The 13,232-nt window shown below is 55.6% G+C and overlaps 1 protein-coding gene across 3 annotated transcripts; it reads right to left on the bottom strand.

Moving 5' to 3' along the window:
- Window positions 1–12,361, bottom strand: ILVBL (ilvB acetolactate synthase like). Of its 3 annotated transcripts, XM_060416260.1 has the most exons (17): window positions 12,294–12,361; window positions 11,661–11,805; window positions 9,676–9,877; window positions 9,417–9,544; window positions 9,179–9,317; window positions 8,979–9,090; window positions 5,837–5,936; window positions 5,583–5,680; window positions 5,337–5,473; window positions 4,254–4,388; window positions 1,683–1,797; window positions 1,424–1,593; window positions 1,280–1,350; window positions 1,125–1,196; window positions 838–943; window positions 521–709; window positions 1–289 (listed from the first exon to the last, which is right to left on the bottom strand). In XM_060416260.1, the coding sequence occupies exons 2-16, from the start codon at window positions 11,793–11,795 to the stop codon at window positions 531–533; spliced, it is 1,899 nt and encodes a 632-aa protein (XP_060272243.1). In that variant the 5' UTR covers window positions 11,796–11,805; window positions 12,294–12,361; the 3' UTR covers window positions 1–289; window positions 521–530. The 3 variants fall into 3 exon arrangements, with proteins under 3 accessions (XP_060272243.1, XP_042105706.1, XP_042105707.1); XM_042249772.1 differs by having other exon boundaries at window positions 1–709; XM_042249773.1 differs by having other exon boundaries at window positions 1–709; window positions 12,311–12,361.
- Window positions 12,362–13,232: the final 871 nt, after the last annotated feature.

Here is a 13,232-nt window from a genome sequence, read left to right as displayed (position 1 = left end):
TGAGTACTTGGGCCCCCATGGACCAGACATGGTTTATTCATTGTGTGAGACAGGAAGCCGCAATACTTTGGCCACCTGATGCAAAAGAGCCAATTCATTGGAAAAGACCCTGATGCTGGGAAAGACCAAAGGCAAAAGGAGAAGGAGGCAGCAGAGGATGAGATGGTTAGATAGCATCACCGACTTAATGGACATGAATTTGAGCAAACTCTGGGAGATAGTGGAGGGTTGGAGGAGCCTGGCATGCTGCAGTCCATGGAGTCACGAAGAGATGGACATGACTTAGCTACTGAACAAGTGAGGAGGGGAGAAAGGACGCAGTTGAGTTCACAAATAGGCCCAAGGACTCCCCAGGGCTGTCAGAACCCCTCTTAGCTCTGACTCCGTCCAGCCCCTCCCTGTCCTCAGGAAAGATTGCAGGGTCACTGGGCCTCATGGCTTAGGCCCAGGGCAGGCAAGGATAAAACTCCAAGCCAGCTAGGCACAGTCCAGGGGTGGGAAGGCAGCCAAAAGCACTGACCCATGAGGCCCTACATGGCGATGGAGCCATCCCGGAAGTCCGTCCTCCCGATGAGGATGTTGACCACAACTGGGTGGCCATCTTGGCACTGCTGCTGGGCGTCACGCAGCACCTTGACCACCTGATCCTCATTCTCACGTGAGAGCAGCAAGCCCTGGGCCCCCAGGCCCTGGGCTGCCTTGTGATAATCTAAAACGGAAGGGCAAGTCAAAATGGTGGCAGAAGCCCGGCCCCCCGTGCAGGCAGCCCAGGAGAATACATATTCAGCTGACCCTGAAATGGCATTCCCCCTCCCTGCCCATCCAGGCCCCTCTCACCAGTGTAAGCCAGGCCACAGGCCACATTGCTGCCCAAAGAGGGCACCTGCTCCCTGGAAATCTGGGTCCAGCCAGCATCATTTCCTATCAAGGCCATCACTGGGATCTGCAGGGAGGGAGAGGAGGAGGCCAGGCCAAGGCCTTCAGTCCCAAGGCTTGGCCAGCAGCAGGTGAAAGGCAAGGACAGGACCTCTGCCAGATAAGGAGCTCCCTCCCCAGCCCACCCCTGAGGATAGTTCCCAGAACCCCAGGCTCTGAGCTTCCCTTGGGTCAGCCCGCCCAGTCACCTTGTGTCTGACGAAGGTGTCAAATTCGATGAGGCTATAGCCAAACGCTCCATCCCCAAACAGGCACCAGACCTGAGGTGGGTACCAAGGATAGTTGGGCTGGCTTACGGCCCAGAAAGCAGCAAGCCTCCTGCACCCAGCACACTCTGACTTACCTCAGCATCCGGCCGACAGAGTTTGGCCCCAAGTGCAAATCCAGCACCAACCCCCAGAGTCCCGAAGGCCCCTAGGAGAACCAAGATCAGGTGTAAAGAGGCCCAGAGGAGTGCAAGCTGCCCCAGGTGTAGGTCTGCCCTTACCAGGATCAAGCCAACACAAGGGCCCACGAGGCTTCACCAGGTAGGCAGCTGTGCCCACAAAGTCCCCGCCATCGACCACCAGGATGGAGTTGTCAGGCAGAGTGTCCTCCACCAGCTGCAGGACCCGCACCGGGTTAAGATGCTGGGCTACGGGCATCAGTGCCTTCTCCCTGTGACGGAGCAAGGCAGGTCAGCAGAGCCAGCAGCCTGGCCTGCCAGGAACCCATAACCCACCAAGCCCACTCTGCCCAGCCCCCACCGGAAGGTCTGCTCCTTCTGTTGGTCGGCTTGCCGAAGCTCCTCTGCCCAGTCTGAGGCCCACATCTGACCCCGGAGGCCCTCCACCAGCTTCACCACGAAGGAGCCCACATCTCCTGGGGGAAGGAAAGGGGCACAGCTGTGGGGAGAAGGCCACCTCCTACCTTTGAGTACGAGGCCCAAAGGCAGCAGGAAGCCAACAGGCATCTGAAGCAAGGAAGCAGGCAGCGGGGGAGGTGGGGGCAGAGATGGCCTAAGGCAAAATGGGTAAAACACCCCAGAGCCTGCCAGAACCAGGGTTAGGGCAACAGGGGTGAGAGGAAGAGCAAGGCCAAAGTGAGTCAGCAGGGCTCCCCTGGGGCCTCAGTGGTAAAGAATCCGTCTACCAATGCAGGAGACACAGGTTCGATCGCTGGTCCAGGAAGATCTCACATGCCACCGAGCAACCAAGCTCAGGCACCACAACTATTGAGCCTGTGCTCTAGAGCCCAGGAGTCGACCCCTAGAGCCTGTACTCCACATCAAGAGAAGCCACCGCAATGAGGAGCCTGCACGCTGAAACTAAAGAGTGGCCCCTACTGGCCACAACTAGAGAAAGGCCATGCAGCAATGAAGACCCAGTGCAGCCAAAAATTAAAAAATTACAAAGTGAGTTAGAAACTCACATCTGCCTCTGTCTCCTGCCTCCCCCTTCACACCGTGGGTCACACAGACCTGTCAATTCTGCCCCTGAAACATGTCTCTAAAAACACCTCTATCGTCCAAGCACACCTCGACAACCCAGGCACACAGAGTATTGGAGAGCGACCAGATTAACCAATGACGATGTACCTTTCATCAGCTCCATCTCAGAAATGATCACACAGAGGCTCAGCGAAGCCGAGTTTCTCCTCCCTGCCCATCCCGAGTCCAGGCCTCATGGTTGCTGTCCTGGCCTTAACAGCCCCCTTGCCTCTACGTGGTCCTCTCCAACTTGCTGCCCATCAGCTGCTCCAGTGGGTCTTCCCAAATGTGAATACACATGGTGCCATTTCTTTGCCTGACACAAGTTCCCTCTCACGTACACTGCAGGGTAGAGTCAATGTCCTCGGAACGATGGGCAAAGCAGGACGTGGAAAGGCTGTGGAAAAGGACTGAACAGGGGTAGAGGAGCCATGACAGAAAGACTAAGAGACCCCAGGTCTCTCTCTCTTTTTTTTCCCCTGCTAAATCCCTCAGGTTTATTGGAGACCAGGCCTCTCTCTGGATCCACAACCATGGCCTACCCAAAATCAAGCCTGAGAACGTGCCTGGGACCCGGTCCCCCTCATTTTGGTTTTGGGCAAGTCCTCACACTGAGCCAGAGAGGGACACAGTCAATCTGCAGAAAGCTGGCTTTAGGGAGGAGCGTCTGTCACTAGCGGGAAGGTGGTAGCTGGGCAGAAGCTTCGCCCCGCAGTCTCCAGCCGTCACTCCCACTGTAGGCGCTGTGTGTGTGTGCAGGGCCCGGTGGTAGGCCCAGCTGCCCCCAGCCAGGGCCCAGCGACAGATGTCCTCCTTCGGCAGCAGCAGTCTGTCCTCCTCCAGCCGGCTCAGAAGACCTGCAGCACCTAGCATCACACCCCCCCACATTCCATAAGCGTTGGTTGTGAAAACGGCCACAATGAGGATGGTCACCGCGACCACCAGCACCACTGCCTGACCAGCCACAGAGCGGCCCTCAGCACCAAGGTGGTCACCAGCCACTGCCAGCATCATGCCTCCGCCCAGAAGCAGGTTGGCAGAGGAGCAGTCCCCATTCACCCAGTGGAAATCGAATGCCAAAAGGGGCAGGCCAATGACAGTGGCTACCCAGGCTCCAGCAAGACAGTCTTCATCCGTGCCCAGCCCTGAAGCCAGCATGGTGGCGGCGGCGGCCAGGGCCTGGAGCAAGAAACCAGCAGCGGCCCCTCAATTTGCCTGGGCAGTGCTCAGGGCTGCGTGTAAAGACACTGCTCCCAGCGCCAGGCCCTAAAGGCAGTGGGCAACATGGGAGAGTACAGTCAGGACACGTTATCACATGCACATTCCCGGGCCTTCCCCCCAGAACACGTGCCGTGTGTGCACGTGCGTGTGTGCCTGTGTGCTCAGTTGGGTCTGAGTCTTTGTGACCTCATGGACTGTAGCCCGAGAGGCTCCTCTGTGCCTGGGATCTCCCAGGCACAAATACTGGAGTGGGGTGCCATTTCTTTCTCCAAGGTATCTGCCCAACCTAGGGATCGAACCCGCATCTCTTGCATCTCCTGCATTGGCAAGAGGATTCCTTATCACTAGCACCAGCTGGGAAGCTCTGGTTTACAGTAAACAATTTTAGAGGTGGTAACAACTGACCTACGAAGGGGAATGACCATTTTATGCACAATAAAAATTTCTAAAAAAAACCCTACCCTTAGTTGATCCAGAAGCACCTACCAGTTGAAGGGCCAAATATGCATCTCCAGCCAACTGGGTGCCCCCTGGGGCAGGATCCAGGCCTTGATCACCAGCACCCAGCTCAAGCCAGCTGTCAGCAGAGGCCAGAAGAAAAGCAACACATACAAAAAGAGGGGCTCACCCTGCACAGCCTCTTGGGGCTTCCAGAAAATGTCTGAGTTGATCAGCATCTCCTTCCGGTCACGGTTGACAACAATGATTTTGCTGCTGCGGCTGAGGACACGCCCATAGGACAGGCGGAAGTCACACACTGTTCCTGGGGAAAGGGGGGCGGGTCTCAGCAGACCGAGGGCCAGCTTCCTGGGGGTGCCCACCACCTTACTCGACCCACTGTGGCTCCCTGAGTACAGGAAGGGCCCCATCCTTCACCTCTCCCGGTGCCAGTGCCCCCTGCAGTAAGACTCTGCAGGTCCCCACTCCTGGGACCTAGACTGGCCCCCAGACCTATGGTGTCTGGCCTGCAAGAAGGTGAGAGAAGTCATGGCGTGTGTTCCTGAAGCCAGACCTCCAGCAGCCTTGCGGCTTCCACCCTGTTCTCTGATATAACCTTGTTCCCCCAGCCCTGCATGTTTCTCATCACCCACCAAGTGAACAAGGCCAGGCTACCTGGCTGGCTGATGAGAAACACGGAGGAGGAGGTAGGGGGAGAGAGAGGACTCAGTTACCCCAACCAAGGCCATGCTAGCCCAGTCCTGCAGCCAGTCAGGCCCCAAGTACACGAGCCAGCCCAACCACAGCCTTCCTGACTGCAGACTCAGGGACAAGCCCTGCCAAAATGAGAAAAAAAAAAACTGTCAACTAACTCATAGGTGGGTCTTGAGAAATAATAAGCGCGTTGTAAGCCACTGTGTTTAGGGTGGTTATTATACAACAATAGCTGATAAAACTATTATGTGCCTAGCAGGATTCAGAGCACTTTATGTAAGAAGATATGTGTACGGGCTGTGTCAATGCTATATAACGCATATATATGCAAGTGCTGTACACAGCCCCACAGGTGCCCACTCTCTGTGCATGCCCTTCTATGTAAAGCTGGGTCCCAGACACGACTGCCACCTGGTGAGAAATTAGGGGTGAGAGGTAGGAAGGTGGTGATTATGAGACTAGGTGCCAGCCAGTACCCAGCCAGGGGGGGAAGGTCACACGGGCAGGGAGGTACCTAGAAGGAGGGGAAAGGGAGGGAGGGTAGGAGGACCAGGCCCACCTGCCAGGACGACCACATCTGCCTTCTTCAGGGCGGCCCTGCGGTTCTGCCGGAAGTGGAGGGGGTGGTTGCGGCCCAGCAGTCCCCGTGCCATCCCCGCCAGGAAGCAAGGGATGCCCAGGGTCTCCACGGCAACCCTGGGGATCCAAGCAGAACAGAAGTGAGTGTGGCCCAGGGCCTGCCCCTCCTCCCAGGGCACCAAGGGACCAGGCGTGTGACAATAAGGGCAGGCCGGAGGCTTCTCACCGAAGCTTATCTGCGGATGTCGGAGGCAGCAGGGCCTGGCTCCCAATTAGCATGAGGGGCCTTTTGGCCCGACTCAAGATCTCCACACATCGCTGAACCTGGGGCAAGAGGTGGGGGCTCAAAGAGCCGACCTCGGGTCACCAAGAGGCCCCCAAGATGACAGCCCCGATACTGATTCAGAGAGAAGCCACTCAGCATGTGGTGGTGGTTGGGGGCGGAGTGGGGTCCCTGGCCAGGGAACAGAGGTAAGTCACCTGCTGGGGGGAGGCCTGGGGAATGTCCAGGGGCAGAGGCCCCTCAGGCTGAGGCTCCCAAGCTCCTGCAAAGAGGTTGGCCAGGGAATTCGCTAAGTACCTGCAAAGAGAAGAGGAAGAGGCCATTACCAGGAGTAATTACCAGGGTTTCAGAAGCTGAAGAAGAAGGGCCCAGAAAGGGACTGGAAAGGCAGGGCAGGAACAGAGGTGGATGAACAATGGTCCGGGGACACAGACCCCAGCGGCCAAGTGCCCAGTGGCCTGTTTCCCCTTGGAAGCTTCTGGTGACCACCCCAACCTGACACAGACCTTGAGAAACAAGGGCCACAGGCTGGAGCACCAGAATCAGGGGCCAGACCCACTGGGTCAGACAGATGTGGGCTTGGGTTCTGGCTCTGCTGCTTCCTGTGTGACTCTGGCTGAGTGATTTAACTTTTCTGAGCTTCCTCCTCTGTAAGATGTAAAAGGGACCATCTCTCCCAAGGTCCAGTGATATATCCACTCAGGATATAAAGCACATTGCAAAACACTGTACTGTTGTCTAGGCACTAAGTCATGTGTGTCCAGTTCCTTTGCAAACCCATGGACTGTAGCCCGCCAGGCTCCTCTGTCCATGTTATTTTCCAGACAAGAATACTGGAGTGGGTTGCCATGCCCTTCTCCAGGGGATCTTCCCGACCTTGGGATCTAACCCAAGTCTCTTACATCTCCTGCACTGGCAGGCAGGCTCTTTACCACTAGCACTACCTGCGAAGTCCAGTGTGTACATATCTATCCCAAACTCCCTAACTATCCCTTCCCCCCATCCTTCCCCAGTGGCAACCATAAGTTTGTTCTCTAAGCCTGTGAGTCCCTTTCTATTTCATAAACAAGTTCATTTATATCATTTCTTTTTAGATTCCCCATATAAGGGATGTCACATGATATTTCTCCATCTCTATCTCACTTCACTCAGCACAACAATCTCTAGATCCATCCATGTTGCTGCAAATGGCATTATTTCATTCTTTTTTAGGGACTCAGCCCTATTCTTATTTAAGATAATAATGATTAATTCTTTTCTACTTCAGCATATGCTTTTCCCTATCAAAATAATCTCACTTTATTTTTCACAAAATCTTAGAGAGAAAAAGCAATGTTTATCCACCTTACAGATGAGGAAGCTGACATCAAGCAAGGTTTAATCACAATATACACAAGTCAAATCATTATGCTGTACGCCTTAAACCTACACTGTGTTGTTTATATCAATTAGATCTCAATAAAACTGGAAGAAAAAAAAGAGAAGTTTAATCATTTGTTCACAGCTAGCTAGTGGCAGTTCTGGGATTTGAACCCATCTCTCTGGACATTCATTTCACTCCAGCTATGTTACAGATGGAACATAGCTGTGTGGATTAAGCATTGAAGGTTCCTTCAGGCTGAACCCTAGTGCACCATTAACAAACTGGGCAACTGCATGCAAGTCATTCAGCTGCCCTGGGTCTCAGTTACATAATCTGCGAAATGGGCTGAATAATACCTGAGTCTTAACTCTAAGGGTTATTATAAGAGACATGTGAGTTAACCTGCTACACCATAAGCTGGCCTTCCAGGTGCTCCTCATATGCCCAGGGAGCAGGGACCTATCTGTCCTATTCATGCCCATCCTGGCACCTAGCACATAGTGGCACTCACTAAATATTTGGAGGGGGAGTAGAAGTCAGAGGGGCAAGGACAGGCAAATGGAAAGGACAGAGAGGGAAGAGGAGAATTGATTCTCCTTTCTGTGTCCTGTTTCAGCCAGGTCCACCTCAGTGGTGACCAGAAATGATCCCTCTCACATACCTCTGCTCAGTCTATGCTCCTACTTACAACTTTTTTGGCCTCTCAATGGAAAGATGTTCCTCCGTGAAACTTGCAGCTCTTCCAGGAAAACCTTCAAGCTTATCCCACACCAGGCCTGGTCTCTCCAACACCCAGGCTACTCACCACTCAAAAGTCCCATAGGAGGCCCCAGAGTGAACTGTGCCCATGCCGTGGGCCTACAGGGACCCACCGTCCCCTTATCCTATCCTGCTGCAGGTCCAGACACTCATATGAGATCCATCCACATCTCTGCATTCCACACCTACCACCTAGATTGCAGGCCACCATCAACTCTCATCCCAGGGACTGCCACACCTCCTCCCTGGCTTCCCAGCTTCCACCTGACGCCAAAGTCCACTCTCTGGCAAGAGCCACAGGGATCGTTAATAAAAACCCAAACCAGGGCTTCCGTGATGGCTCAGTGGTAAAGGATCCACCTGCCAATGCAGAAGACACGGCCTCAATCCCTGCCCGGGGAAGACCCCACATGCTTTAGGACAACTGAGCTCAGGTGCCACAACCACTGAGCTTGTGCTCTACAGCCCGGGAGCTGCGACTCCTGAGGCCCACATGCCCTAGAGCCTGTGCTCCGAAACAAGGGAAGCCACTGCAGTGAGACGCCCACAAACCGCAACTAGAGAGAGGAGCCCTGACTCACCACAACTGGAGAAAAGCCAGCGTAGCAATGAAGACCCAGCACAGCCAAGGTAATAATAAAAATACAAGCCAAACCAGGGTATCCCGTGCCAGTGCTTAAGGTCCTGAAATGCTTCTCAATGGCTCTCTAATTAAAAACAAAGCCCCAGGGACTCTCCTGGCAGTCCAGTGGTTAAGACTTGGCCTTTCAATGCAGGGGTACAGGTTCAACCCCTGGTCTGGGGGTTCAGATCCCACATGGCTCGAGACCAAAAAAACACAAAGCAAAAGCAACACCGTAACGTGTTCAAGACCTTTTATTTAAAAAATCACAGCCATTTATTTAAAAAAACAAAGCCCCAGGTCTGCCCAGGCGCTCCTGCTGACTGCTCTCAGCTCAGCCTCTACCCTTCTCCCCTTTGCTCACCTGCTGCCACCACACGGGCCACTTTGCTTTCCCAACCCAAAAACTTCATTGCTGCCTCAGGACCTTTGCATATGCTGTCTCCTCTACCTAGGAAACTCTCCCCGTGGCTGGCTCCTCTCAAACTAACGTGCAAATCAGTGAATGAGTCAAAGAAAGGATGGGTGCTGGCAGGGATCTGTGAGAGAAGCCAGGGAATATGGGAGGGAGAGTGGTAGGAGCCGGGCTACTTACCAGTGGACCGCTCGACTCATGAGGCCCTTGGGCGGCTTAGCTGGCACCATCTCCTTCTGAACCATGAAGTAGGGGTACAGCACGTCCAGAGGCAGTTCCACAAACACCGGGCCTGCATGGAGACAAGGAGAACGCTCAGTCTGCCGTGCCTCCCAGGTCCCAGGGCGGGACCTCTGCCCAGCCCCCGCCCCACTACCTACCGGGGGTACCCGACTGTGCAGCCGCCATCGCGGCCCTCAGGGTGGGGATGATATCCCGCACTCTTCGCACAGAAGCACAAAATTTGCAGAGCGGCCGGAACAGGGACATCTGATCAACTGCCTGGAGTGCACCCCGATTCTAGTAGAGACAGAAAAAATCCAGGAAGTCAATACATGAGCACTTCCAGGCTCCCTGGGGTCCCTGCCACCTGCCCCCCACCCCACCAGGACAGGGCACCTGCAGCAGGGTGCTGGCAGCCCCACCCAGGAGCAGGACTGGGGACTGAGCTATCTGGGCGTTCTTCACCGCAGTCACTGTGTTGGTGAGGCCGGGGCCTGCCGTCACGGCTGCCACACCCACCGTCCCTGGAACACAAACCCTGTCTCAGCTGGGTCCACCCTCCCAGCCATGTTCCTCTCCCCGCAAAATAAAATCCCTGCCCCCTCAAACACATCCCAGTCTCACCAGCCCCCAGCCCTCCCCATTCTGCCCTCACCGGTCAGGCGGGCTACAGCATCAGCGGCAAAGACAGCTGTGACTTCGTGGCGGGTGTCCACCACACGGATGCCCAACTTCTCACAGGCCACCAGCAGTGGCGAAATGTGCCCGCCGACCAGCGTGAAAAGGAAGCGCACACCGTGGGCCTTCAGCACGGCTGCCACGTTCTCCCCACCATGCCGGATGCTTGCCGTGTCCACCTGGGCCGGGAGAGGGGAGGAGTGAGATTGTCAAGGACCAAGGTGCAGACACCAGGGCAGGTGGGCAGAGGAATTACACCCCTCCCCCAGGAAGGAGGGGAGGGGCAAGGCGGGAAGGCAGGGGAAGCTTGGTGTTGCTTTGCTCTTGTTTAGTCGCTAGGTCGTGTCTGACTCTTTTGCGACCTGCATGGATTGTAGCCCACCAGGTTCCTCTCTCCATGGAATTTCCCAGGCAGTAAACACTGGAATGGGTTACCTTCCTTCTCCAGGGTATTGTCCCAACCCAGGCATTGAACCCACGTCTCCCTCATTGGCAGGCAGATTCTTTACCACTGAGCCACACCAGGCATCTTATCAGAGCCTCCCGACAATATATCCTTTTACAGCTACAAAGACCATGACTCCTGAGCAAGACTCAAAGTCCCATAGAATCAGTGCTCTCAAGGCACCTGTGGCGCAAACAGGAAGAGAGATTAGAAAAGGTGGATCCACAGAGCCCAAGGGAGCTTGGCCAGAAGCCACCAGCTGGGACTCCAGAACGGCCTGCCCTCCAGTATCGGGTCCCCACAACAGGAGACTGCTAACTCATCTCCCAGGCCCCCTCCCACCCACTGGACCAGGCCCCATTCACAGGCTGCCAACAACCAAGTTGCCTAGCACAGGAGCAGCCTGTGGCAAAGACAATGCTGGGGCTTCCCAGCCCCAGCTTCCACACAGCCCCGTACACCAGAGGCCTTTGTCACTGTTATGGTTGTTCAGTCACTCAGTCATGTCCGGCTCTTTTGCAGCCCCACAGACTGCAGCCTGCCAGGCTCCTCTGTCCACGGGACCTCCCAGGCAAGAATACTGGAGTGGGTGGCCATTTCCTTCTCCAGGGGATCTTCCCAACCTAAGGGTCAAATCCACGTCTCCCGCACTGGCAAGCAGGTTCCTTACCACTGCACCACCTGGGAAGCCCGGCCTTTGTCTTAAATCTTTACAGGTCCACAAGGCTAGTGGCACTGCTCCAGGTTAGGAGGGAGACTTCCCTGGTGGGCTGGTGGTTAAGACTTTGCCTTCCAATGCAGAGGGTGTGGGTTCGATCCCTGGGCAGAGAGCCAAGATCCCACATTCCTGGCAGCCAAAATCCAAAACATAAAACAGGAGCAACACTGTAACAAATTCAGTAAAGACTTAAAAAAAAAAAAAGACAGGGAAAGGGTCTGGGAAAGGGTGAATTTCTGCGAGGAGCCAAGTAGTTCAGAGCCAGGTCTGTGGAGTCACTTCTTCCCTAAACAGGTCACCTTAGGCAAGTCATCACACACCCTCTCTGAGCCTCGGTTTCTGCTTGTGGAAAATGAAAACAAACTGATGGGTACTTGGGAAAATCGCTCTAAAGCGCTGAGCAGAACAGACAGCTACCCTCACAAATCTGTCACAGCCAGCCACATCCTCTGGGGCCTGCCCTCAGCACTCTGACTCCACCGTATTAGGGAGCACCGCTCTGTGAAAAGGACTGAGAACCTTTAAGGAAGGGGGTAGGGTGGGGTGTGGAGTGCCGGGCGGGGTGTGGAGTGCCGGGCAGCTGTAGTTTCCCTGTGGCCCCTTCCTAGAGGCAAAGTCCAGGGTCCCGGAAGCAGTTCCACAGTAGCAACCGATCCTAGAATTTCCCGACCAGTGAGTCGCTCTGCATTAATCGGAACCTCACTCTCCCCGCCTGTGAAATGGGTTAGCTGGAAACGGTGCTAACTGAAGTCCACTCCTTTGACTGCCCCCGGCCCGCCACCCCTGTATGCCCCCGAACCTTGTGCATCAACTGATAGAAGAGCCCCAGGCGGTGAGCGGCGCCCAGCAAGGCGGCCACTAGCGTCCCGAAGGCCAGGAGCAGGAAAGAGGAGAAGAAGCCCCAAGCTGGGGCGGCAGTCGCCGCGGTCTCCATGAGCTGACACCTAAGGAAGAAAGGGCAGTGCTTGGACTTGGAGGCGACAATTAAATTACTCAGAAGGCACACCCTCTCTCCTGGCCCAGATCCCGGCCACGCCCCTTGTCTCGCGCACCTAAGCGATCACGCCCCTTACACCTCCAGGCTCCTAACCAGGCCACGCCCCTTGCAACGCTAGCCCAACCCCCCTCCCCATACATTACCACGACCAGCTAAATTCGGCCACCACAAGTCGACGCGGCGACAGCGCCTCCAATTATTTCCCACTTACCTGCTTCTCAATGGGTCGGCGGGAAACCCCGCCTCTCTTTGATATCAAGGACACGAATCTTCGCCCTAGTGGTGAGCCCACCCCATGACTACACCTCCAAGTCTGCGTGCATGACCCTCTCCTGAAGCCGGACCCCTCCCCTCCACCGAGCGCCTGGACTCCAATCTGACTCCCGAATCCAGGCCGTGAGTCAAGGTCAGGTCGTATCAGGATGCTCCTCCTACCCCCGTGGAACTTTAACCTTCACCCATAGGAAATGGCGCTGGCTCCAGAGGAATTCGGCGCCCTGCGTGTCACGTGACCAGGCGCACGCCTTGAAAGGGTTGGGCCAAGCACCTGTGTCCTTGCCCCTTTTGGCCGCTTGGATCCAGGGCGCCCCTCCGCGCATGCGCGAAGTCCTAGCCACTCACCGGGACACAGGCCCCTCCTCTAAGAGCTCCGTCTCTACTGGCCGCCTCTTGCACAGGCTCCGCCCTCCCTCGCTTTTCATTGGTTTGTGCTGCAAGCCTCACAGACGCACACCCTTTTTTTTTTTTTTTTTTTTTTTTTTCAAAACAAGAAGCCACGCTCCTCTACGACTTTCAGCGGCCTGGAGTCTCGCGGATCCGCCCTCCTCCGGTCTCCCCTTGGCCCCAAGTTGCTGGCCTGCAGATTCCAGGCATTCCGAGCCCAAACTGCTTTCCACAGAAGGCATGCTGGACGCCCCTTCACGTTGGCCCAGCGGACGATCACAGACCCCTCGCCCAGTGTCGCCATCCGTGATCTCACCCCAAACAAGCCCTGCCCCTCTGGCTCCAGACTCGGCCTCCCACCCCACCGCAATTCTGCAAAGGCAGAGGCCTGCCCTCTCTCCCCTAAGCCCGCCTCCACTGTTTCCCTTACCCTCGTAGGCCCTGCCCACTTCCTGCAGGCTTGGGGTTTTCTGCTTCCGGTGATGGAGAGGGAACACTGCGAGTGGTCCCCTTTCCAGCCCGCGATTCGCCACATTTCAGCCTTCTGGAAAAGGATCTCCCCATCAGTAAAGGGGCAGTAATTATGGTCCCCAACGCTCTGCTTCTCTCCAAGACAAACCCTGCCGTTTTTACACTGGCTCCCATCCCGAGTCCACTTCTGGGATTGCCCTCAGAATTCTACCCCATCGTTCATAGTCTGTAGAATCATTC

This window comes from Ovis aries, chromosome 5, assembly GCF_016772045.2.
Source record: "Ovis aries strain OAR_USU_Benz2616 breed Rambouillet chromosome 5, ARS-UI_Ramb_v3.0, whole genome shotgun sequence".
In the NCBI taxonomy this organism is placed as follows: domain Eukaryota; kingdom Metazoa; phylum Chordata; class Mammalia; order Artiodactyla; family Bovidae; genus Ovis; species Ovis aries.
This window is presented reverse-complemented; position numbering and strand designations above follow the sequence as displayed.